This window comes from Physella acuta, unplaced genomic scaffold (assembly GCF_028476545.2).
Source record: "Physella acuta isolate Inbredline_101_S28 unplaced genomic scaffold, ASM2847654v3 ptg000961l, whole genome shotgun sequence".
NCBI classification, from domain to species: domain Eukaryota; kingdom Metazoa; phylum Mollusca; class Gastropoda; family Physidae; genus Physella; species Physella acuta.
The window spans coordinates 136,779-164,481 of NW_026732478.1; the positions used below are offsets into that span (position 1 = coordinate 136,779).

Sequence of the window (27,703 nt, forward strand, 5' to 3'; positions counted from 1 at the left end):
ACATGTTTTTATTTACAATAAAGTTACATGACTAAAAACCATTGTGCGCTTATTGAACGTGATGACGCGCTATTGAACATGATGAAGCCCTTTTGCCAAGATGACTCATGTGGATTGAACTGCCTACAAATTCTGTCAAAATTTTAATTAATTCATAAAAAATTAATTAGGCATCCAATTAAGTCAAATTTAATGTCACAATGCATTGTCTTCATGTCATGACCCACGTTCCAACTATGAACCGTATCTGTCAGTTAAAAGTGTCCAAAATTTTGCTTGGGCGTTTTGACCGAGACAGACTGACGAGGAAGTGAGTTAAATAAAAGCTTGTAAAAACACAGGCATACATTCATTTTTAATATTAGAGATTAGTGAAAAGCAGTGTTAGTACACAAATTATTTACCCTATTTTAATGAAATTCTTACAAAAATCCAATTCATTTGTTAGGTTTAATACATTTTCTTCTTGGCATCTTACTGTAATGTAATCATAACAAAACAGATATGTACATAATTATATTTATAAAGCTGAATCAAGCAAAATTTCATGCTCAAACCTTACATGGTACACCTTAGCTTCTAGACATTTTATTTTAATAAGTATTATCAAATCTCACCACTAGGATATAATTCCTTTATTGCATCTAAAAGCAAATCCCTTTTGTCTTCTAAGCTCAAATTTGTACTTTGTAAAAGAAAATAATCTTTAATTTCTACAGGGGATTCAATATTGCCTGAAAGCTCTATCAACATATTTTTTCTTTTAATTTGAGCATCGTAATATTCAACTCCACCTTTAGCAACATCTATACTAATTTTGGCTGCTAACCTATCACACTTTGTCTCTACATTACTATTATAATAGCTGGATGCTTTCAAAAAACTTTTTGAAACCAGTGGTACAACTAATACAGAAGAAAACAGCAATGCCCTTCTGAACCTGAGCAAACCTGCTAGTGTAGCTGCTAAAGGGTAACAACTCATAGCCATAAAACCACACCACACTGAGTTGATGAACACTTGATATGTATTAACATGACACATCTCTCTTGCCAATGCAAATTTTTTGGCATCTCGACTCAGTTTGAAAGTGTCAAAAAGTTGTGCTCCGTATTTTGAACTTAAGTCTATATTATACTTGTGGAGGATATGAGGGTTCTGTTGAGCATTTTTAATAGATTCACTTGAGAAGAAAACAGGAGTCCCAATAACAGCACCCCATTTACTTGTCATAGTCCCCCTTGAAGTAAATTCCATTTGGGAACTTGGAATTATTTCACATAGATCTTTTTTTATGAAGTTATTTGGTTTCCAATTAAAATCTCTTTTTATCTGTTGAATAAATAAATAAATAATATATATATTTTATTTATTATATATATATATATATATATATATATATATATATATTATTTCACATAGATCTTTTTTTATGAAGTTATTTGGTTTCCAATTAAAATCTCTTTTTATCTGTTGAATAAATAAATAAATAATATATATATTTTATTTATTATATATATATATATATATATATATATATATATATATATATATATATATATATATATATATATATATATATATATATATATATATATATATATATATATATATATATATATATATATATATATATATATATATATATATATATAACATTGTGAGAAACAGGTAAAATATTTTTTTTTAATTAATTAGTTAATTACTAAATAATAACTTTTAGTTGTAGGAGTTTACCTCTTCTGCCAAAATAAATATCTCTTGGTCAAAATTATCTTTGTTATCGATTTTAATGAGATCTTTATAACTCTCAATGCCCCATACATGTGGATACATGGTGGCAGTTGTAAGGCCAAGACTAGCAAAAGCAAATCCATGAGGTAAGTACTCGACAAACATTTTAAAAAAGCTCATTTTTAAATCTGAAATAAAAAAAATTAATTTAAAAAAAAAATCAAACAGAGAAAAAAACTTGTAAAAAAATAACTTGATTGAGACAACAGCTAACTAAGCCTGCCCATTTTGCCAGCTGTGTATTTGAATGGGAAGAAAGCTAGCAGCCAGCACAATTTTGCTGAACGGCAGTGAACAGTCAATCATGTCACAACAACATTCTTTATAAACTAACCCACCGTATCAGTTATATCATCGTAGCCAATTAAAAACAAAAGCATTTTTTCACAAATCATTTTCTAGGCAACTGTTTAATTTTGATAATTAAAATTGGTATCAAATTAAAGGTAAATAAATGTAGTTTTTAATTGTTTAAGTCATCTTGAACAATAATGTACTTTAAAATCTTAGGCGACACCCAATACATAATCATGTGCAAAGAATAAAAACTGCATTTTATGATGAGTATGGTATAGTGAGTCATGACTAGTCATGAGAAACTCCAATTAAGTACCTAAGGAGTAGTATGGAGACTTATTGATCCTAATTGGTGACATGAATGTGAAAATAGTTAATGACAATAAAGAAAGAGAGAGAAAAAGAGAGAGAGAGAGAGAGAGAGAGAGAGAGAGAGAGAGAGTAATGGGCAAACATTTGAAATATGGACTCAGCAACGTGAATGAGAATGGAGAAATATGCACTGACTTCTACTGCACACTGCGTGACTACATGATACATTATATGCCAGTGAGTACAGAGTATGAACATTAGTACACATAGTACATACATTACATTGACATACAATGAACTATCATACAATATACAATTTTTATACATGACTCAACTGAAGTCTTTATGTGAGATTACTACCTCTAGCTTATTGTAGACTCTAGTTAGAATATTATAAATGTTTAGTTTAGATCAGTGGTTCCCAAACTTTTTCAAGTGGCGACCCCCTTTTATAAAAAGTAAGCAACACGCTACCCCATTGAATTAAAAAGGTCGTAATTAGCTAGGAAATTAATAAGCACTAAAATATGATTTTTTTAGTAGACTTTCAATATGAATTATTCTTGGTAACTGTTTTAATATGATGGGTGAAATTGCATGCAATTTACTAGCCTCAACATACTCGGTTGAGCTTTTGTTGCAAACCTAATGTCATTCTCAGCATTTAATTTATTTATTTTTTTTCTTTTAAATTGGAGAAGTATTGAAAATCTATTCTCGCAAAGATATGTAGACACAAAAGGTACTAAAACTCAAAAGGCAATCCATTTCACGCTTGGTTATGAATGGTGCATACTACACTAAAAATAATTGAGCATTTTTTCATTTAACATGATACGTGACGCGGAATCATTCAGCAAATTTAAGAATTCTTCTTGTAATTCATCGGGAAAGCTGGCAACATCAAAGTAAGCAGAGACAGTGCAGATTATTCTTCTTTCAGCACAGGGAAAATAACGTTTTCAAGAGATTCAAGATGCCCAGAATCTTCTTTCAAATTTCTATTTATCACACAATCAGATTCATCTACCACACTGCAGAGTTTCTCAAACATGGCAATATTTCCAATTTTTTTTTTATTCGACAATTTTGCAGCTTTGATAAAAATGCCAAGAGATTTTCATGAAAAGAGATAATATTAGTTCATTTTCAGGTTAAGCTTATGTTGATGTTCGAATATATCTGCTACGTATGCTACTCTCTCCAACCACTCTTTGTCGTTAAAGTATATCAAAAGGTCTTGTTTCCTTTGCACTTCAAAGAACAACTTGTTTTCAACTTTCAATTAAAAAATATGATTCAAAACATTTCTTTTTGACAGCCAGCGTGATCTTTATTCAGGTCTTTGCACAGTTCTTAAAACAGACGGGTGTTTAGGGCTTCAGATTTTAAAATAATTTACGACTTTTATTAGCAGAAGAGTAAGCGAGGGCATACCGGTGAATCATGCAGTGGATTCCCCTTCATTAGGGAGCTAACTCTTTTACTTTTTTCTGAAAGCCTGATTTTGACCGAAACATGACGCACCATCTGTACAAACCCCACAGCCGTTTTCTCATTTTAATCATCCATGATATCTTCACAAAATAGCAACTCTTCTTTGCTATCATCTGAATGGATATTTTTCACAATGACATGCAACTGCAAACACAAACTCACGTCTGTTGATTCATCAACTTGAAAATCAAACAAAGTTGAAAGTTTGATTTCATTCAAAATTTGTTTTTTAACATCTGCTATATGCTGCTGCATAGCATTATTAGACAGATATTACTTCACTGGATTCCCAAGAATGAATTTCACCATCTTCAACATGCGGGGTTTGATGAGATTTTCTCCTATTGTGTGTGTTTTAATTTGCTTGGCAATTTCTAATGCGACTTCATATGATGCTTGCTCTAATGATCAGTCTAATGGAATGCTGGTTTCTTGGTGAAAACTTCTTGTTCAATCAAGTCTCTTATGTTTGCAACTAGCTTCATGCAGACAAGAGAACTGCATATCTTTTTTGGTGTTCCAAATGACTTATTTCAAAATGACCTTTTAGTTTTGAAGGTTTCATAAACTCAAGAGACTGAGAACAACTTTGCTCAGTACACATTGTTTATTCTCTATTCCATTTAAGATATTTTTCTAAATAATAAAATAACAATATTAATTAAGGATACATCTATTCGGACCCGGGTCCTAATAGCCTCGGCCGCTATTGGGACCCGGGTCCTAATAGCCTCGGCCGCTATTGGGACCAGCCAATAGAATTGTTAAGATTTAGTTATACGAAAATTCTTTTAAGATGCAGAATATATCTTTTCTGTTGTGATTTTTTTCCTTGTAATTCTAAATGATAGAAGCAATACGTAACATTTGAACTCACAATGACCCCAAATCCGTTTTTCCCTCTTGCTGGGTTGGGGGGGGGGGGGGACTACGGCGACGACGAATCTCGACAACCTCATAGCCATGGTCTTGCTATGACGTATGCTATACGCCTACACTGTTCACATCTAAACCAATCTGAACTCAGTGACCCTGGCTAGACCGTATCGGTATTTTTCTTGCGCTGACCAGAAAACGCGAGCGGGCGATCAATGGTGCAACGATGTTTTTATAGGGCCTAATTGGCGTGTTTAAAAACATAAATCTAGAAATAAAAATATAATCTATTTAAAAAAAAAACAATTACAAAAAGACACTTTTGCAAACAACTCGATGGAATGTTAGACTTAGATAAATACACTTTATTTCACGCAAAAACGAGAGTATTGATAGGTTCCGATCCAGTAACTGATCGAGATGCGGGAGGTACTGCGTTCTCCACTCGACCACGACGTCTTACGACAATTACTATATATTTAATGATTTTGTATATACAGCTAAACAGAGCCGGCGTTAGGGGGTGGCGAACGGGGCGGTCGCCATAGGCCCCGCGCTTGAAGGGGCCCCGCGCTTCAGCAATGTCATTGTTATCTGAATTAGTTCGTAAACTTAAAAACATGGTTGCTGAATTCAATTGGGAAAAACTAAATGGTCGAATGCCGAAGTTGTTGATTGTTATAACTGAGACCACGGTTGATGTTAGTGAGTTATCACCCACTGAACTGGGACAGGCCGTAATTCTATACAAAAAACAGTGTCACACACCTCCCCTTTGTGTAGGGTACGGTCGCCTGGCATTTGACCTGAGCTGACTGGAGATGGCGGTCGAGAATTAGCCCACGACGTAAAGAGATACCCTATTGTATGCGGACCCATGAAGACGTCCTTTTAGTGAGCAGACGGGATGTCTGTAGTAGACTGTTAGTGACCTGATGAACTCTAGTCCTGACTTTCTTGTTGTAGATGTCGTATAATGTCGTATATGTACAGTGTTTCTTCCAGACTTTTTTCTCCGGGGGGGGGGGGGGGGGCACTTGAAATTTTCGGGGGGAGGGGGGCTGTACACTTTCTTCGGGGGGGGGGGGGGGGGGGGAGAGGGGGGGCGGACACTGTTAAAAGTATATATTTTCTATATAAATTATATAAATTTCATTTCGTTTTCGAAGAGATGCCTAGAAGAAACTCTATATGTAGGCCTACTTGTCTTGGTATAACAAAATTAACATTCAGTTGCGTGCAGAGGGGTGGGAGGAGGGCGACGAGGGGGGGGGCGCCTTAGGATCTATATCAGGCGGCATTAACAGAGTGATTTATTATTATTTTTTGGAAGAAAGTTAAAACTGTTGTTATGTTGTGTCACCTTATGGATTCACCCATTCAATAATTAAGACAATAATGATTTTGGTTTTAAAATATTCTATGAATTCTAAAAAAAATTTGAAGTCTATACTGTTTTGATACAACAGGCCGAGTTCGCTGTGTTGTAAACTTTATTTTCCTAATTATTCGGCACGTGATTAAATTTTCTTAAGTGATTTGGTATGAATTACATAACTGTCAAAAGTGATTTAATATCGTAGCAAAAAAAAAAAAACTACGAACATTGGATTAATACATGGGAGAGATAAAAATCTGTTATTATAGTGGAAAGTTTGACATTAGCCTATAAACTCCAAAACATTTGTGTTATTGTGTGTACATCACATTATATAGGTCTTTATATATATATATATATATATATATATATATATATATATATATATATATATATATATATATATATATATATATATATATATATATATATATAATGGAAAGGCCCCGCGCGGATGGTTGGCCCTAGGCCCCGCGTATTCCTAACGCCGGCTCTGCAGCTAAATATAGGGTATTTAGTAATAGCAACACAAGAACTAACGGTAGATAATCCGCATAACTAATTACAATAAAAGACAACAAAATACGAGCAAATCCACAAGAAAAATCAAATAAACATAAAAGGTATAAATTTCATACAGGTTGTACAAGTGCTTAACGAACTTAATGCCGGGTCCCAATAGCGGCCGAGGCTATTAGGACCCGGGTCCCAATAGCCACTTCCATTAATTAAATATTTATGTCAATGTATCATAATGTATGTGTTTTTGTTTTTCCTTGGCTAGGGTTTGTAGTTTAGTTAAATAGTTTGTACTACTACAGTTACAGTAGTAGAATCTAGATCAAGTACTACTAGACTAGTACTAGACTAGATCTACTCACTAGTGATTAATTAATAATTAGTAGTTAAGTAAGTATTAGTCTACCAGTTGTCGAGTTGAGTTGGCTACCCCCTAGAAAACGCTTCACGACCCCCCCCCCCCCCTTACCCCCAGTTTGGGAACCCATAGTTTAGATAAGTACACTAGTCTATCTACTATCTAGATCTAGTATGTATATCTACTAGATCTAGTATTACTAAGTATTAGTTTAGTAGATCCTAGTGTGTATTGGAGAGTTTTTGTGTACCCTTCACTGCCTTCAGCCTTCAGCTTCTGAAAACTAAAGGTAATATTATAGTCGCAAGCAGTTTAAAATCGTCTTTAAAAACACGCATTTCAACTTCATGTTGGCACGTGCAAGTGCATTTAACAATTTTTCACTCAAAATGCACTGAACTACTGAGTAAAAGTGATACAACTGTTACATGCATAGACATAATACATATAACTAAAACAATTGATAAAAAGAAAAGATATTTAAAAATCATTACACGCAGTGTTTCTTCCAGACTTTTTTCTCCGGGGGGGGGGGGGGGGGGCACTTCTTGAAATTTTCGGGGGGGGGGGGGGCGGTAGACTTTCTTGGGGGGGGAGGCTAGCACTGTTAAAAGTATATACTTTCTATATACATTATATAAATTTCATTTCGTTCGGGGGGGGGCGGTAGAATTTTTTCGCACCCCCCCCCCCCGAAGAGATGCCTGGAAGAAACTCTGATTACACGTAAAACGGTGCACCTCTAAAACGAACTGGGACAAATCGGCACCGTCAAAACGGCCCCGTTAATATGACCCCGTCAAATCGACCCCCGACAAAACGACCCCGTCAAAATAGCCCCGTCAAAAGGGCCCCGTCAAATTGGCTCCTGTCATACTGACGGGGTCATATTAACGGGACCGTTTTGAAGGGGCCGATTTGTCCCGTGCCGTTTTGGAGGTGCACCCTCTTTAAGTGAATCAAATCCGTGCGTCTTCCGGCACCCCAACAGGGTGCTATTTGGCGCCCATGGCCTTCCCGTGTTCGATATGGTGCCTACGTTCGTTTAAATGAGTGCAAAAGACTATGAATAAGCTAAAACAGGCGGTTCCACCGACGCCCCAGCATTGTGCAATTCGCCCCCCCCCCCCCCCGGGATAAACTGTGATTACTTTGCGTTTAAGTTTGCGTTTGTGTTTTCTTTGTGTTTTAGTTTGGATTTGGTTTGTTTTCGTTTGCTTTTTTGTTTGCGTTTGTGTTTGTGTTTTCTTTGTGTTTGTGTTTGCGTTTCTGTATAGTTTGCATGTTTACGTCACACACACACCTTGTCGAGATCGTCACTTTGTACTTAAATACTTTTTAACTCTAATTAACCATTCATTAAACTGGCAAAAAGTATAATTATTCTATATATTTTGCAATTTCTTGTCTTGGTGTTACCCCTATAAATGATGTCACCCGGTGCGGTCCGCACCCCCGTCCCCACTTCACAACGCCTCTGATATCACTATCAACAATATGTCACGGCCGCTAGTTTTATCATCCGCAATGACAAAAATCCGATCGGAAAACATTTGAATCGGGTGTGTCCTGACCCTCCGCCGAACGCCTGAAACTGACTCACCGAATCCCTGCAGCTGGATCCAACCCAGGTTAAGAACCACTGCTTACAATAATATGGCTTTGTAAGCAACATGCAAGCAGCAGCGTAAACAAGCTTGAAAAAAATACTGTGAGCGATATTAACAAAGTGCGCCAGAGAGAGAGAGATAACTTGTATCCGTATCTTTCTATATCGTGGAACTCTTGACATCACGACACACGTTACGAATCGTGCCGACACCACCTCTTCAGGCGCGCCAGAGTTTCTTCCAGGCATCTCTTCGCCCCCCCCCCCCGAACGAAATGAAAATTATATTGAAAATATATACTTTTAACAGTGTCCGCCCCGAAGAAAGTCTACCGGCCCCCCCCCCCCCCCTCCTGAAAATTTCAAGTGCCCCCCCCCCCGGAGAAAAAAGTCTGGAAGAAACACTGAGGCGCGCATTGATCGTGTATATACGTACTGTGGCGAACATACTTTTTATTTCTATTTCGTGGCCTAGTTGTCAACTTGTGACTTCGTGTTGGTACAACATCTAATTTACTTCTAAATATTTGGTTTGAGGCTGTGGACGTACAACCACGGATTTCGAAGGATCTTTCGTAGAAACTTCGCAGTCTAACAGCAGACGCTGTGTATTCTGCAAGCGAAGTAAATCAAATCTCTTGGTTCTGAGACTATGTGATCTAATGAGTAGAGATAAAAAAATATATTCTAAAATGCTTTATATTAAAACAGTCAAATAAAAAGTTGATTATTTGAGACTCTTGGGGGATTAGACATAATTTTAAACCTCCAGTAGTGCACGAAAGGGGGAGGGGAAGCAATGAGAGCAAGTAAAAGCTTTGTAAATGTAATCGACATAGACCTAAACGCGCCGACGCCATTTACTATGTTGATAATTTTCGCTCTCCAAGGTCCCTCCCCCCCCCCCCCCACAAAATATATGTTCTTCTTAGGGGTCATCCATAAATAACCAAATGTTGTCACGCTTTTTTTTACGAGCTTTACCTCCCCCCTCCCCTTCGTCACACATCGTCACAAAAAGCCAGACCCCCCCCCCCGGAAAATGACGTCACACCTCAGCCTATACCCCCCCCCCCCCCAAAAAAAAATAATTGCGGTTTAATTTTTCTTAAAATACGATATTTTTCCTAAATCTTGTCTGAACTCTGTCAACATAGTTTTTTTTTTTTTAAAATCGATTTCTATTACAATTTATTCAAACAGTTTTCTAAAACGCGATATAACGGCTAAAATAGTTTTCTAACATTGTTTTAAAGCAAAAGTGTGACGTCACACCATCTGAACCGCCCCCCCCCCCTCCCCCTCATCACACAAAGTCACAAAAGTACGGATCCCCCCTCCCCCCTACGAGTGTGACGTCATTTATGGAAGACCCTTTAGCTCCACCAATGTAGCCTAGGCCTACTAGATCTAGATTACAATATAGAATTTAGATATAATTGAATGACGGAAATAATCTACAAAAATTATGAAGATCTGCGCTGATTCTAGATAAAGATCCAGATCTTTAATTTAAAACTCAATTTCTAATCGTACCGCGCGTCGATCATATTCTTGAAGGAAACAAAATCTCATGAATGGAAGTAGAATCTAGATCTAGAATCTATATCTAGAGTCTAGTTCAAGAAGTCTAGTACTGTTAGTCTACTACTAGATTCTAGAGATGGATGAAAACAGAAAAGCCTCATATTCTAGACATTCTAGAGTCTAGAGTCTACTACTACTAGATCTACTAGCTACTATTCAATTTATTCAATTACGGTAACAATTGTAGGCACGGAGGCCTTTTTTCACATTGGCCGTTTTAAAATAAACAAAAACAATGTAGTTGAATGTAGTCCTAGTAATAACTGTAATTAGTAATTAGTATAATTAATTATTAATTAAATACTATTACTATAGGTGTATAACATAAGTTAACAACAGCATTTAAAAAAAAAAAAAAGCAATAGGCCAATAGGCCTAGCATAGCAGCATTAGAATTATGAATTAATCTATCGTTTTAGGTACGTAAAATCGCCTGCGACTAGTAATGTGAAAAACAGGTGACTCCTTAAGGCTTAAACGGCTTATATTTTAATAATTATTTCACATTTTGAGGAGGAGTTTTAAAAAATACAAAAATGTTTCCTTGTTTCATTTATCTATGTTTTTAAACAACTGAGTTAAAACTTTTCAGTAATAAATGAAGACTAGCGATGTTTCCTACAGATGCAACCATGCTCATTTACTATAGCAGCCATATTGTTTATTTTTTTTTTAAATTGTAAACTTATAGCTCAAGATTCAGGGGAAGCCACTCTAACTTACAGATGGCCGCTTTTTATATAGCAAATCCTGCTCGCAAACACTGCTGTTTAAAGTTAATTTCTTGCTTATATTCAAATATTGATATATTTAGCCATTGATTTAGGTTTATTGTTCAGTCTATCTAGAATATTTGACACAAACATTTCACAATAAATACTAAATACTTCTATTAAAGCCTTGACAGTGAGATAACTTTTTTTATACATTACTAGCCGCGGCCGATTTTACATACCTAAAGCGATAGATTACCAATCTATGGTTTTAGTTTTAACTAAAATGATAGAGTAGAACTAGAACTAGAGTAGAGATTACCACTAAAACTTTTAGGTAGGCCTACGTAAAATCGGCAGATACTATTAATGTGAAAAACACGTGCCTCCTTAAATTTTAATAATGATTTCACATTTTTATGAGGATTTGTGCTTTGAAATTTACAAAAATGTTTCAGTTTCATTTATGTAAAATATGTAGGCCCCTACCTGTTTTTATTAAGTTTTTAAACAATTGAATTAAAACTTTTCAGTAATAAATGAAGACAGAAGACTAGTGATGTTTTCATCAGATGCAATCATGCTCATTTACTATAGCAGTCATCTTATTTAATTTTTTCTTTGGTAAACTTATAGCGGGAGATTTAGGGCGGTCACTCTATTTTACAAATGGTTGCTGTTTATGTAGCAAATCTTGCTCGCAAACACTGCTGTTTAAAGTTAATTTCTGGCCTATATTGAATATTGATATATTTAGCCATTGGTTTTGGTTTATTATTCAGTTATCTATTATTATTATTAATTATAATATTTGACACAAATATATCACAATATAAATACTTCTATTAAAGCCTTGACAATGAGGTAAATTTTTTGTACATTACTAGCCGCGGGCGATTTTACGTACCTAAAGCAATAGATTACCGTTTTAGTATTGAACGTTCATCCTGAAAGTATTGATTTAATATTTTTATTTATTTTTAGAATCATTATTTACAATTTACAATAGTTACAAAACAAGTGAAATACAATAAATGATAATCGATATTGAATTGAATTATTTGGATGATTTTAGATACTGATGTCCGATAATAGACTCTTCCATAAAATAGGTGTGTTGGGTTGTTAGTAGTATTGTAATCTCGACTGATTATAATAATAATATGGTTAGAAATTAGGGTTAGGCATATGGTAAAAGTAGGGTTAGGGTTAGGGACTGGGTTAGCATTGAGGCATTGACATTAGCCAGCCATGTGTGTATTTAGTTAACTACCAGTAACCTTACACCCCTTTTTTAAAGATTCCATTATCGGACACCAGTATAAAAATTCTCCCAAATATTCATATAGATTAGTATAGAATAGATTGCGAAATATCCCATATTAATTCATATTAATTATCAATAATTGATTACCCAATCATTTATTTAATTTTGAGTAGTGAGGCCAGTAGCAAGAGAACTAAGTCACAAGTCATTCAGACTTCAGAAGAGAAGTAGACTAATGGTAAAAATTTAGAGAAAACCCTTGAGATTTCACTGTATATGCCATCAACCAATCAAACACGCACTTTCTAAGCGTTTGGTTGGCGGCTGACGTCATGCGACGCGTTGTTAGAGCTAAAAAGAGCCGAAAAGGGATTCAACTGGTCGATTCTAACTATCATCCGTTAAGCCTAACTAACTAGTCATTACTAGTCTAACTAACTAGCACTAGTAGTGGGCCTAACTATTATAATATACTAATTCTACATTTCTAATCTAAACTGTTGTAAACTCGGGAGTATTGTAGAGTCACAACTACTTTAAACTACTTTTTAGTTTAGGCCTAACTGAACTCACAGTTACTCAGTGAGTTCAATCTAGTCCATTTGGCCTATTATGATTATACTAGGCATGCTGCCCAGCTTTGCTTAGGCTTTCGAAAACATTGAGAATTTGAATGCTTAATTAATTCGCCCGAGGGTCGTTATGACCTCAGGAGTTATGAAGAGGTTCCTCTGTGGACATTTTTTTTTCGATTTATAGCTCATATAAGGCGCCGGTCAGTCGAGGTCAGTTTTGACCCCATCATCGTAGACTTTTCGGCCAACCGGCCCCCGTGTTCTGTCGCCCCAAGGCAAGATTCTGCCAAATTTGAAGCGCCTGCGGCGCCGGGAAGTGCCCTATCGGGCACCCGACAACTTTGCTTTATATATTGTAGAGATTAGCAAATGGCATAGATAAACAAAGATTTCAATAAAGTAATTAAGGCCTGAAATGTATTATTTGAATAGATGAATCTAGAATATCTAGATCTAGAATCCAAATAAATAAAAGAAATTTTATGAGTTTAGGCCGGAAAAATTGTATTGTATACATTTCATAGTGTACGTAGATCTAAATCAAATTTGAATGAAATAGTTCATTTCTTTTTATTCTAAACACGGCAGATGACGTCATTAGTTAATGTATAAGCAATAGTGACATCACAGTTTTATGCGTTCTTTTTCACATCTATTAATGCTTTTCCGGTTGCATAAATAATACTGTTTCTCTACATTCGAATACGCCTTTAATTTTTATTTTTCTTCTTTAAATAAAATTGTGGTTATACATTTAAAACATCTAACATATTATTTTCAACAAAAGTCCGTATAAAGTTCTCCATATATCGCTGCCGTTTCTGACGTGATGTCCGGCGAAAATATTTTGCGGACAGACAGAGAGAGAGAGAGAGAGAGAGAGAAGTGCGCACATGGGGAATTATATATTAGGATTCAATTATAACAAAACAACTGATGTTCAACATCACAATAGATTAGGCCCCTAATCATTGAAATATATAGACCCTTCTAGCATTCTAGGTGTATGATAATAGTATGGTCATTCTAAATTATATAATAAAAGTAACAGTATTGTAATAATTTTGGTAAGAAATTGAAATTAAATTTAGTTTGGCCAATTAAAGGACTTGGTATTACACTAATTACAGTATTAGGATTTGGGGGAGTGTATTTATTGGGGTACAAATAACATTAACTGATTTCAGACAATAGACTATCAAAAGGACGCAAGTTAAGTTGTTAATATATCTAGTATTATAATCTCAGATTTATTTTTATGATCAGAAATTAGGGATAGGGCTTAAGTAGGGCTTGGGATGTTTTTTTTTTTACTATACTGGTGCCCGATAATGGCACCGCTGGTAGTTAACTTAATGCACATATAATTTTCTAATATCAATGCTAACCCTAACGCCAACACAAGTCTTACCAAATGCCTTACCATAAAACTAGGCTTGAGATTACAATATAACTTGTAAGCTAACACACCTATTTTTGGAAGAGTCTATTATCAGACATTGGTATACTCTATTATCCGGACTTGGGCATCAGGTTAGCATGTACAATGTCGTTACTATTTTTTACTCTAATACTATCGATTCTTTCTTTTTTTTCTCAGAAAATGTTGATTCAACATCTGTAATTTACTAGATGTCACCTAACAATGGAATTACAGACTAGATTGAATTCCAACTTAAGTGAACCAAATAGGAATAACATTTTGCAATGCCAGTTTCAAGCAGAGATGAAAAGTAATTTGATCCAAACTTCATTAAATTCTAATTGTGTAATTCTGCCTGATAACCAAAGATTAGGTGCAGTTCATCAGGATTTGGCTGTCGGCGATCCTCTTAGAATGTCAGCTAAAAGTGTTAACCAACCAACCTCAAGGCCAATAGTTATAGGAAATTTAGCAGGAGCTGGTTTATTGACTTCTCTCAACAAACTTGAACAAGGCAAGTCTTTAGGGTTATCTCAGGAGTCTTCTTTGATAAACCGCCCAATAATCAATTTTATTCCTGTTATTCTGCAAAAGCCAACCCCACTTGCACCAAAAGAATTTTCAAATACTGCTGAGCAAACAAATATATTTGTCCAGAAAGTGGAGAAACATCCGGGGAATACATTTCCAGGAGAAAAGTCTGACTCAGAACATATAAATATTTTTAAACCATCACTATCTTCATCAGATACATTGATCATTAACTCACCAGCAGAAAGCAACAGCGGCCCAGCTAATATGCCAACTTACAGCTCAGCCTATTCATATCCTAACAGTTTAGTAATCAACAGCAAGTCAGCAGTAAATGAAAGCTCTTTTAGTTTGATCAGAGACTTATCAGATAAATCCATTTCTCTTGAAAGTATTCCAACAGTAACATTATTTAAATCTGATGGTATAGAGCTTCAGGAAGTCAGCAATGATGTAATAGGTCAGCAGGTAGTGGAACTCGAGTCAGCAAACTCTCCAACATTACACAGAATAACAATAGTGGGTAATAACCAAATTCCAACCTCTATTTTACAGTTGATAAAACAAGAAAAAGAGAACAGTAATTCTTACTCTAGTTCAAATAGTGATGTTCAAGGCAGCAGTAAAGGGAGAAAACTACCTGAAGAAACCTCTCAGCAGGTAGACAACTCTGACACAGAAACTGATAATGATGACACGGTCTTTGAATCTTGTCCCCAATCCAAAACCAAATTACAAAAAGCTGACACTCTCATTTTAAGAACTGAAGAAAGTAATACAGTGTCAAAGTCCTCCTCTCTTACTACTGCTGCAACAATTATCTTACCAACAGAACCAGAACTCAGGCATTCTAACACAGAAGATAAAATATCTGAAGGCTTCAGCTTCAGTTCTTTGTCCATAGGCAGTGCTATCAGCATGGATACTGCTTTAGAAAGTTTGCCTTTGACCTTTGATAACAACACCAGCAAGTCATCAAGAGATTCAAAATTAACAATTGGAGTAAGTGAACCTATGAATAGATCATTATATCTGATGACTGGTGATGGCCAGTTAACCGCAGTTAGGCTGATTACGTCAGATCTTTGTGATATCTCACTGTTAAATCAAATAGGGTTGATGAGCAACTGTTTTGTCAACTCACCATCCCATTATCCTGATTCAGGATCACCTGCTGAGGGGAATGTTAAAATTGTTGAAGTCAAAGAGACACAGACAGAACTAGCATTTGGTGCAAACAACATTTTGTTTAAATCTCTAGACCAAGGTTTTAGTAATGACAGTTTGTATAACATCGAGGCTGTTTCAAGCTCTAAATTACCAGATCAGATGGATAATTCCTCCTCTTCTCTTACAATGATTTCAGAAAGTTATATCCCTAAGTCCAATACACATCCCACTATAGACATTCTACAAGAAGCTGTTATCCCTCAGTGCATATCAATTACTGGCTCTTTACAACCCCACAGCCAAGATTTAAAGTATGGCTCCATGCCATCACATACCCCTGAGCCTCATTTACCAGACCCTTCTTCATTCAACATATCTGCTGATAGTCGCAAATTCAAGTGCATGCAGTGTGAGGAAATTTTCAGCAATAAAGGAGAGTTAGACAAACATGGAAAATCACATGTCCAGTTTTTTAAGTGTGATTTATGCAATGCTAAATTTAACAGACTGGGCAACTTTACAAGACACAGAAAAATTCATAATCTGCAACCTGGGGTAAGTTGTCTTCTATTGTATTATTTCTGAGTCTTCTTTTTATGATATTAGGTTATATTATATATGTTTAATATAACATCATTCATTTTATGAGTGCATTTTTCTCCATTGATCTCATTTTGAACAGAATCCAAACCTTTTTAAATGTAATGACTGTGGTCGTGAGTTCTTACAGCGCTGTGATTTGAAACGCCATTTACTAATTCATACCAAACAAGAACCATATCGTTGTGAAAAATGTGGTAAAGGTAGGTAGGGTTAAAGTTTAAAGCTGACTGGGGATTTGCTTTATCTCTTTGCTTAGAATGATAGCTTGCATTGTAAATGTTATCACATTCATAAAAAGTACACAATTAAGAGCTTAGAGGAATTGACAGTTGGGCTCATCTTGTTAAAGTAACTTGGATTTGTAACATTCTAAAATTGAACTTGTATCTTTTTTTGGGCTTTTCTGCAACGAAAACTACTTAAACAGTCACAACTGGTAAATATAATAAATTCTGCAAAGGTTTTAAAAAATGAACTGATATTAAGGAAGACCAAAATCGTTTATGATCTAAGCTTTAATTAAAAACAATAGGAATTTAAAAAGTCTTCACCATGCAGGGTTTCAACAAAAGTCATAAAATATTCTTTAACTTACTCTGCTTTTAAAAAAAGTTTAGTGTGGTTATACTTGTTGAGTTTAATGCTAACTAACAGAAAATTTCTTTTAAATTTTTGCCAGGCTACATACGACACAGTGATTTGGTGGTCCATTTAAGATTTCATAATAAAGACAAAGCTTTTAAATGCACAATGTGTGATAAAAAATTCTTTCAGTCAGGTGAGTTTTTGTGTGTGCTCTAAACAGACATTAATAGAAGTTTTTAATTTTAAAACATTTGGCTTAGCTTTAGTCTAGAAGTTATTTGATTATGCCTAAATTTGTGTTTTAGGGGATCTTGGTAGACATGTCAGAAAAGCTCATAAACCAAACAGCCAACTGACCTGTGGTCATTGTGAACGCAAGTACGCCTGTGAAACAACACTTTTACGTCATATGAAAGCCAAGCATAAAGACATTATAATGCAAACAATTAATCAAAGGCTCAAAGAAACTGAGTAAGATATTTATATTTTGTGTTTTAATATCTTTTTACTTTCTCAGCTTATGTTTGTGGTTTCTAAACTTTAGGTATTGACCAGTTTTAGGCAAAAAAAAAAGGGAAAAAAAACTGCAATAAATCTAACTACATACTTGCTAAAATATAAGATCATTTCATGTAATAAAATTATCTTGATATGTGATTTTAAATGTTTATTAGTGCATTGACTATCCAATCATCAAGCATGTTTATCGTATAGCTGTACGAGAGAAGAACAATGATGCGATACAGTTAAGACGAGCCCAGCATGATTATCGTGAAAGTGAACGACTAAGGGACAGTGAACGAAAAGAAAAACGAAGAAATGATTATTTCTTTCGCGCTAGAGAAAATTATATCTCCTCTTTAAGAGCGATTGATTCAGTTTGTAGTAAAAATAAATTACAAGACCGATGTTCACCGCCAGATAAGGTTTGTTGTTCTTGTGAGGGAGTATTTTTCAATCATTCTGTTCTGAAACATCATGACACTTTCACTAACAAATTTAGCTATGAAGAATGCAGTACTAAAATATTTAATTACCCTTCAAAATACATATGCCGAACTTGTTACAATCACGCAAGGAAAGGAAACATTCCGAAAATGGCAACAAGTAATGGCCTGAAGACTGCTGTTCATGGCAAAGAAAAAATTGGAAATGACTGCTCTGGCAAGTGTCAACGTGTGTCTAAGGAAAACAAAGGTGACACATGGAATGAAAGTTAAGAATGCCCTTGATAAACATTTTCTAGATGAAGGATACAAATCCTTAAACAAGTAAGATCATCTCCATCATACTGGGAAACTAGGAAAAATGAATTGATGGCAACAGTTTGACAACATGGTAGGCCAACATTCTTCTTAACAATCTCTGCAGGAGAAACAAAGTGGCTGGAATTAATTAAGTCTCTATCTGCGCTACAGGGATTACATTTAACATTGGATAAAGCAACAGCCCTCAATGACTACCAGAAGACTGATCTTATTAAAAATGACCCAGTTAAATACGCGAGGTATTTTAACTATAAGATGTCTAAACTAATGTCGTTGCTGAAAGAAGGATCCATTTTCGATAAAAAACACTGTCAAAGATTTCTATGAAAGAATCAAATTTCAAGTGAGAGGATTTCCACACGAACACATCTTCTTGTTACTTACAGGTACACCAGTGTTTGATTCAACTAATGTTAATTCCATTAAGGAATGTGTAGGATTTATTGACGAGCTTATTACCTGCGAGTACAAAGGAAAAAGGAATAAAAGCAAGTGTCGATTCAACTGGAGCCACTAGCTGAGGATGGAACTGATGACTCATTCAAAGAACGATTGACAGCACTACGAAAGCTAATGGTATATTATTCGAAGAGCAGAGATGACATACCATTTGAAGAGATTCTTAAGACTTTGAATATGTCTGAAGAGATCTACATTTCTGTCCTCAGGAGCTCACTAAAAAGGCCGCAAGTGTATCTACGAAGAAAGAGCACAGAAGTTAATATCAATGGGTAAAACAAAGATATATTGCATCTTTTCAAGTCCAATATGGACCTACAGTTTGTTTTAGAAGAGTATGGTCTTGCTCCTATATTATAAAATATGAGTAAACATGATAGTGGGCTATCAAAAATATTACGGGATGCAGCGTCTGATGCCAACAAAGGAAATAAAAGCGTAAAGGAGAAATTTAGATCGACTGCAAACGTTTTCCTAAATAGCAACCTGATGTCCGCCTAAGAAGCAGCATATCATGCTTTGTCAATACCTTTGTCGAAATGTAGCAGCAAAACTGTTTACATAAACACCAGTCCTAGGCAGGAAAGAGCCAGGATGCTGAAAACAAACGCACAACTCCAAAGTTTGAATGAAGACTCAACAGAAGTCTATGAAAGACTTGTTTAAAAAATATAGTGAGCGACCGCAACAGTTAGGAGATGTTTGCGTGGCAATATTTGCATCTGAGTATGTACCGATGAGGAGGGAAGCAGAATTGGATGAAGACAAAATATACTTGAAGGAATCAAAGGAGTACAGGCGTAAGAAGAAAACAGCCGTGATAAGGTACAGGCAGTACTTCAGCAGGACAAATCAAATTACTTCCGAGAGCAATTACTGCTCTTTCTGCCTTGGCGTAATGAGTTAAAAGATATAGAACAAGTCAATTGTAAGGAGCTGTACAAAGACAGTGTGGTAAAGATAGAGGATAATAGGAAAATGTTTTCAGCAATCGCAGACGAAATTTTAGATGATGCTTTGGAAAATGCCAAACAACAGGTTGCAGATATAGAGGAAAAAGAAGCCTACGACTTAATGAAAGAAAAACTTTCACAAGAACATAATGTGGACATTCTGCAGCAAGGAGGACAGGAAACTCCAGTTAATAAGAATCAAAATCTATACAGTGTTCCGAATAGAGTGCCACATGAAGACATATGTTGCTTGTTTTCCCGTCTGAACGAGGGACAGAAGGACTTTGTCTTCCACATCCTCAATTCCTTCAAATTGAGAAAAACTCCCTTCTATATCTTCCTGAGTGGCAGGGGTTGGAAAAAGTACAGTCATTAGATGCCTTTATCAATCCATTACAAAATATTTTGACTCACAGCCAGGTGCTTCGGGAGACTCCATCTATGTTCTATTGTGTGCACCATCTGGGAAAGCTGCATTCCTCATCGAAGGTGTTACCCTGCATACTGCTTTTGCATTACCCATATCTCAATTTGGTGGTTCAATGCCTCAGTTATCATCAGAAGTTGCCAATACAATTCGGGAAAAATTATTCAACATCAGACTACTTATCATAGATGAAATTTCCAGTCGAGTTGACTCTCGTTTGCGCCAAATAATGGGAGACAACAAACCCTTAGGAGGGATATCAGTTTTGCTTGTCGGAGATTTGAACCAGCTACCACCAGTTATGAATTCCCTAATTTATAAGGTGGACAAAAGCAACGAATTTTGGGAATTAATAGATTGAAATCCCCTATGGGACCTATTTACCTTCTATGAATTGAAACAAATAATGCACCAAAAGAATAAAAAATGGATTTTATTGAAGCGCTGAATTACAAGTGGTAACATGTTGAACTGTTTAAGTCTAGGCAAGTGTTGGCGTCAGTAGTCTAAAAAAAGCGCAATCAGATTGTACGGCGAAAATAATGTGTCGATCTTTGTAACCAGGAAAAAATTAAAAGTCACCCGGGACCACATTACGTTTCCACTGCTTAAAATACCATTTTAGGAAAACTCTCAGAGACATCAAAGGAGAGTATACTGCAGGAACTAAAGAGAAAAAAATTGAGTGAAGTAAATGGCCTACCACACATCATCATTTTAAAGCTAGGAATAAAATATGCAGTAACAACCAACATTGATGTAGAAGATGTCTCGTAAACGGAGCATGCGGAGTCCTTAGGCTTATATCATTCGATAATGACGACAGCCAAGTACCAAAGATACTCTGGTTAGACTTCTCCACAAACAACGTTGGTAATAAGGCAAAGATGGCTCACAAACGGCTCATCGATAACAATAACCCTGACTCATATTTTGTTCCCATAAGGAAGGTTTGTGTTCCACTGAATATTTCAAATAAACTTCAGTACCCGACATTAAGAACTCAATTCCCCGTGGTACCAGCAGAAGCAATTACCATCCACAAGAGCCAAGGACAGACATATGAACAGGTGGCGTTGGATTTCAACGAAATAAAAAGGATAACTAGGCCTTTGCTGTAAGCAGAGTTTCAAGCATCACAGGACTGTACATTGTTGGAAACTTTAGGATCCCAAAACAATCGACGCATGAGGACCCAAGCCTGCAAGAGCTCTACAGACTAATGACAGCTAAGTCTTTAAATTTGCCACTCCGTATATTAAAGACTCAACAGGATTCAAAGTAGCATATCAGAATGTGTGCTCTTTAACGAATATAAACATACGTCTGCTTTACCAATGGAAATCCCAAACACCGATTTGAATACACAAATAGATGTCAAATTTTCAACAACTTCAGTCATTGCAGGAGTGTATGAAATGTACTTCTCTTACCATAAGCCTGTATATTTTATATTCAATGACAATAAACTTTCTTACCAAGATTAAATAACGGAGACTATCACCATGGTCGCTCCTCCAAAAACAGTAAGGCGAATTAAAAATGAACTAAAACCACCATTCAACACACCTTCTGATAAATACGTTATTAACACCTGCTAGGACCTTAAATCAAGCGAAATGTGTGCACCATCAGCTTCTAAACTAAACATATTTCTGTCTGCAAATAGTGTTCAAGCTCCGACATGCGTATCAAACTTTCAAGGTCTGTATATTCAGGTACAAACTATTCTCAACTATTTTGATAGCACGAGACGTAGCACATCTGAGACTGATCTCCATAGTGCAAGTGCTGATATTAAAAATGAAAAATTGAAAAACTTATTAAGTGTAATAAGTCCTTGCAAGGTACATATCCAGCGAGAAATCATTCGCCTAAGAACTCACGCTAGAGCAGAATATGACCCATCACTGGCAGCAGATGAAGTTAAGGGATACTACAGGAAAGAAATATGCCACAGTTTTTTATCTCATTTCTTGGCATGCGAAACACGAGCCGACGGTAAATGTTTCTATAACGCGTTGTCTCTCTGCATGTTTCAATCGGAAGCACAGGCACAGAACATTCGCTTGCTCATAGCATCATACCTGCTGCTTAATCTGACAGTACATGAAAAGCTTATCCAGATGACTCACGGAGAATTCCCTCAAAGGTTGGATCATCTTTATGTGTGCTTCAAGAACTACATCTGGGCCGGCGACGTCCAAGCGTATGCTGCTTCCTTAGTTTTTGACTGATCCATTATTCGGATAGGTGGTCTTGACCAACAGTTCCACCAGTTCTCTGAAATACAGCACTTATCTTCTAAAGAGTTATTACAGTGGCTCTCTCAAGCCACCTGGAGAAGCTTAGAAGTGGTGGAAACATATTCATCAAAAAGAAACGGGCGAGAGCCCTTATACATTCTTCATAAGGTGAATCACTTCATGGCCATGCTACCACAAACTGACTCAGTCGCAGACCTTCAGTTCCTTCACCCAGCGGTTGTCAATCTCAACAACATTCCCATTGAAGAATATAGAATATGTGAAACGGATTATGAATTTTCTTCATAACATCTCACTGAGTCAAAACAACTTGTTTTCAATTGTGTATGTATCTCTTTGTGTGTGTGTGTGTTTGTTTGTCTGCTTGCCTGTGATTATTTTATATCATACTGATTAAAGCAGCATGTTTTAAGAACTTTTTGTCTACATGTGTATTCTTTAAAACAAAAACATCGGATTTGTCACAAAAGTTTATATTTCTTTATGGGCCTAGCCCAAAACATTATTGCTATATATGAATATACGAGAAAGATTAGGGGAGATCACTCCCGGTTTATTTTTAGATACAGTTGTTAGTGTTATGTGCTCAATAAATCTTTTAATATATTTTAATAACTAACATTTTTACTATCATATTGCACCTAAAAACCTATTACTATTAATGGTTTATTTTTAAAGACAGTATCATACAGTATGATATTGTTGTATTTGTTAGTATAATGCAGAAGAAGATATTTTAATTTGCATCACCATTCATAGAGATGGCATTTGATATTTATAATATAATTGGTACATTGTAGATAGAAAAACTGGATACAAAGTAGACCACTAGTATTAAAAACTAATATGCAATGGTTGATATCTTATACAATTTTTTTTTTACTAAAGTTATGAATGTATAATAAGTTCATAAAAGGGTTGTCCATAAATGACTATGCTATTAGAGCAAATTTTTATCCCCTATCTCTATCATCACAAAAAGGTCTTGACAAAACCTCAAGTGCCCTCCTTAAAGTCAAAATTTTAATATTTTTGTTTTAGAAATAAAAAGTATGCTACATCAAATTTTTAACAATTAAACTTGCCCTATAAAGATTAATGTTGCAAATATCACAATTTACTTCCCTTTATTCATGTATATTTTTTTTTTAAATGATGGGTGATTTTAATAGAAGGGACACTTTTTTTTATAACCTGAGGCAAAAAGGTTGGAAACCAAAAGTTTAGAATCAGCTGGCTTGTATGAATACATTAACATTTTGTATGAATACATTAACATTTTCTAAACTTTTTGTCTGGTTGCATTTTTTTCAATATAGGATAATAGTAAATGCTACAATTACTATTTTCATTATCTAATACCTTTTTTTAGGCTGTGTGATAAAAATCAGACCATAAACAGCACAGAGGTGTTTTTTACACTACCACAGACCAATTAAAGGCCAAGAAGAAAAATATAGAAGAAACATACAGTTAATTTATCCTTAAGTTATTGTTATAGATACCGTTAAAATAAAAAAGTTCATGATGATTTCATTTATTACAGTTGTATGTAATCTCGCATAACTTTATTTAATTATGTGATCAAAGCTCAAAATGTGTTTTATCTTTAATCTGTTTGAGCTGTACGTAACATAAAATAAATAATTATTATCATCGCAATAAGATTTGCTACGCATGAAGGATTCAATGTATTTTCTTCTCAAATTAATACGTGATAAAACTGGAATAGAATTTCATAATTGTAGTTACTGGTAGCCCTTTAAATTGTATTTATTATATTTTCCAAGGCGTGTGATATAACTTAATCATTTAATTAATTTAACTCTGCTTTGTTTTTTAAATACATGTGTGTCTATTTAAGTGTGTGTATATATACATATATGCCTACACTCAAGTGTGATATGCTTATGTTGCTTGTTATTGATTTTATTTTAAATTGATTTAACTATTTTAAAATACTGGTATGCCTGATATACATATGTTTTAAACTTTAAAACTAAATATTTTTGAATTTTGATTGTGCTATATTATTTAAATACAAATTTACGCAGTTCAACAGTATCCATTGGTTACAGAAGTGATGCCACACTTTTATTGTATAATGACCTTGAACCTGGTGAATCTAACCAGAATTGTTCATGGCCATGACAAGACAGCTGTCTTGTAGAAAAAAAAATTTCTTGTTTTTATCAAACAATAAAGGTGTTGTAACTTTTGCAAAGATAATGAAAAGATGATGTTCAAGTATACCACTGGTAAAATAAAGTATCATTGAATTAATCGTAGTCTCTTTTTCTTTTTTTTTCTCACTTTTTTTTTACAACCCAAGCTTTTAAGGTAAAACTTACATAGAGTTATATATATAGCCCATTTTCACGTTGATAACAATTTGATAAAGTGTTAAAATTTTCTGGCAACTATTACTTCCTCAGCCCTGTAGACTAAGTTACTAGATGACTGTCGTCCCCCCCCCCCCCCCCCCCCCCCGTCATTTAGAGGTACTTAAAGCGAGCTGGATATTGAGATGGGTTGGGGCATGGATTGAGAGTGATATTGTACATTTTTTGAATAAGAATATTTCTACTGGCATAGAATCTAAATTCTTGAATACTTTTCTTAAGTGGCCAAACTTTTTCTTCTTCATTCTCGATCTAATATTGGGAGGGTATATAACAGTTCATTTATGGAGATCAGAAATACACAGTAGGTTTTTTTTCCTTCATAAAAACCATCTTTTATTTCTTGGGATGTGTAGCCTTTTTAACTTGGCTCGAGTATTTTCTGAAGTCAGCCTGTCTGAGTTTCTTACAGGCATCCTTTGGTCTCCCCCCCCCCCCCTGAAAAAAGTCTACCCCCCCCCCCCGAAAAAAGTCTAACCCCCCCCCCCCCACCCCCCACCCCCCGCTCCTGAACGAAATGGAATTTATGTAGAAAACATATTTTTTTTAACATTCCCCCGGAAAATTTAGTCCACCCCCTCCCCCCGAAAATATCAATGCCCTACCCCCCTGGAGAAAAAAGTCTGGAAGAAACACTGCAGTCAGTGAATCTGTTGCTTACCACACCAACAGCTGTAACCCCCAACTCAGTCAGTGAGAGGAAGCTATGGATCATGTTTTTGGCATTTTCCTCAACTGTTTAGATTTTCTCCTTATTTTCTTAGTACTAATAGTACATTTAAAAAATTTGAAGCCGTTTCGCTCTTCTAAAAAATAGGGTCTATGTCAGTAATCTTTTGTAGTTTTGTTTGGAACAGGAGCTTACTTTACTTTTTAGGAGCTTTATAGCTTCGTCTAGCTCTTACATTCTTATTTTGGTCAGTATTCTATTATTGAAAGAAGAATATCTTTCAGTTATTAATTTTTGATAACCTCAAACCCTGTGGTCGCTACATTTTATTTGTCATACTTTGCTAAAGTTGGTATAGAATTCTTGTTTTCGGCATCGGGTGATCTATTTTCTCCTTAGGAAGGTGTTGGTCTTTGCTTTTTAATTGAAACGCGTTGCAATATTTCAGAGCTTGTAGTTATCTCTATGTATATTTAATCCTACATCTAGCAATGGGCTAGTTCTGTCAGTGGAGGGTGCTTCTATAATCTATTGCATTTGTTCACACAAAAGAACGCCTGCAAGGCAGCAGTTGTTTGAATTCCGAATCTTCTCTACACTATAGGTTGAAGGTTACAGTCTTCACCTGTTGAGCCTCATCTGCCCGGGTTTAGAGTTATAGCGCTCTATAATCTCAATAAACAGTCGTTTTCCATAATCAGTGGCATAGCGAGGTCGGGTGTCACCCGGTGCGGCACTTAATGGTGTCACCCCCAGAGGCGTAGCGACCCTTCCCGGGGACAAACTTTCAAATTTTCGATTTGCACCCCCCCTCGAACTTTCGATTCCCCCCTTCTAACTTCCGATTTGCACCCCCTCAAAATTTCGATTTCCACCCCCCCCCCCCCCTCAAGTTTTCTCTCTATATTTTGCTATTTTTTTTTTGCTTTGGTGTCACCCCCCTAAATGGTGTCACCCGGTGCGGTCCGCACCCCCCCCCCCTCGCTACGCCTCTGTCCATAATTTATTAGATGTATTTTGGTGGAATATTTTAACCACTGGATAACCCACCTCATCCTAGACCACAAACCAGTAGATCCACGACTGTGATTTCTACAGCCAACCTTATACCTAAAGGCCACTTCTCTACCTTCTTGATCGGTGGCCCTTTAGTCATAACACTAACCAGCGCATTGTCAGCAGTGTTCTTCATCTTCTTCTTCGTTCTTAATTTTAGTTTTGGAAGGGATCCCCTCCAGCACAATTAAGTATACGTGTCAACTGGTTATGCGCCATTGAGGCCAATGACTCCGATTTCAGCCTGCTTTTCTTTTTGAATTTGCTTCCATAGCTTTCGTCCAACCAAGCACAAATTACAAGGCAGCAGTTGTTTGATTTTGAAGTTGTCTATCCTAGAAGAGTGGCTGTCCCCAGCTAACGAGTTGTCTCTCCTAGAAGAGTGGCTGTCCCCAGCTAACGAGTTGTCTCTCCTAGAAGAGTGGCTGTCCCCAGCTAACGAGTTGTCTCTCCTAGAAGAGTGGCTGTCCCCAGCTAACGAGTTGTCTCTCCTAGAAGAGTGGCTGTCCCCAGCTAACGAGTTGTCTCTCCTAGAAGAGTGGCTGTCCCCAGCTAACGAGTTGTCTCTCCTAGAAGAGTGGCTGTCCCCAGCTAACGAGTTGTCTCTCCTAGAAGAGTGGCTGTCCCCAGCTAACGAGTTGTCTCTCCTAGAAGAGTGGCTGTCCCCAGCTAACGAGTTGTCTCTCCTAGAAGAGTGGCTGTCCCCAGCTAACGAGTTGTCTCTCCTAGAAGAGTGGCTGTCCCCAGCTAACGAGTTGTCTCTCCTAGAAGAGTGGCTGTCCCCAGCTAACGAGTTGTCTCTCCTAGAAGAGTGGCTGTCCCCAGCTAACGAGTTGTCTCTCCTAGAAGAGTGGCTGTCCCCAGCTAACGAGTTGTCTCTCCTAGAAGAGTGGCTGTCCCCAGCTAACGAGTTGTCTCTCCTAGAAGAGTGGCTGTCCCCAGCTAACGAGCCTCATCTGCCCGAGCCAGCAGTGTTGATTTCTCCGGGGAGGGGCGGACTAAATTTTCCGGAGGGGGGGGGGCGGACACTGTTGAAAGGGTGTGCCCTCTCCCTTCACCCCCCTCCCACGCACACACAAACACGAAGAGATGCCTGAAAGAAACACT

At 36.2% G+C, this 27,703-nt stretch overlaps 2 protein-coding genes across 9 annotated transcripts; one reads left to right on the plus strand and one right to left on the minus strand.

Moving 5' to 3' along the window:
* Nucleotides 1-438: 438 nt before the first annotated feature.
* On the minus strand, nucleotides 439-10,195 carry LOC131953882 (transmembrane protein 177). 5 transcript variants are annotated; one of them, XM_059317298.1, is made up of 3 exons: nucleotides 10,177-10,195; nucleotides 1,738-1,922; nucleotides 439-1,332 (listed from the first exon to the last, which is right to left on the minus strand). In XM_059317298.1, exons 2-3 carry the CDS (start codon nucleotides 1,912-1,914, stop codon nucleotides 607-609), a joined length of 903 nt encoding a protein of 300 aa, XP_059173281.1. In that variant the 5' UTR covers nucleotides 1,915-1,922; nucleotides 10,177-10,195; the 3' UTR covers nucleotides 439-606. The 5 variants fall into 5 exon arrangements, 4 of the variants coding, with proteins under 4 accessions (XP_059173281.1, XP_059173278.1, XP_059173277.1 ...); XM_059317295.1 differs by lacking the exon at nucleotides 10,177-10,195 and adding an exon at nucleotides 7,282-7,330; XM_059317294.1 differs by lacking the exon at nucleotides 10,177-10,195 and adding an exon at nucleotides 7,143-7,186.
* On the plus strand, nucleotides 10,078-24,731 carry LOC131953880 (zinc finger protein 236). Of its 4 annotated transcripts, none has more exons than XM_059317291.1 (6): nucleotides 10,078-10,410; nucleotides 14,383-16,461; nucleotides 16,589-16,709; nucleotides 17,189-17,287; nucleotides 17,400-17,565; nucleotides 23,841-24,731. In XM_059317291.1, the coding sequence occupies exons 2-6, from the start codon at nucleotides 14,428-14,430 to the stop codon at nucleotides 23,905-23,907; spliced, it is 2,487 nt and encodes an 828-aa protein (XP_059173274.1). In that variant the 5' UTR covers nucleotides 10,078-10,410; nucleotides 14,383-14,427; the 3' UTR covers nucleotides 23,908-24,731. The 4 variants fall into 4 exon arrangements, with proteins under 4 accessions (XP_059173274.1, XP_059173273.1, XP_059173276.1 ...); XM_059317290.1 differs by having other exon boundaries at nucleotides 10,078-10,401; XM_059317293.1 differs by lacking the exon at nucleotides 23,841-24,731 and adding an exon at nucleotides 17,809-18,185 and having other exon boundaries at nucleotides 10,078-10,401.
* Nucleotides 24,732-27,703: the final 2,972 nt, after the last annotated feature.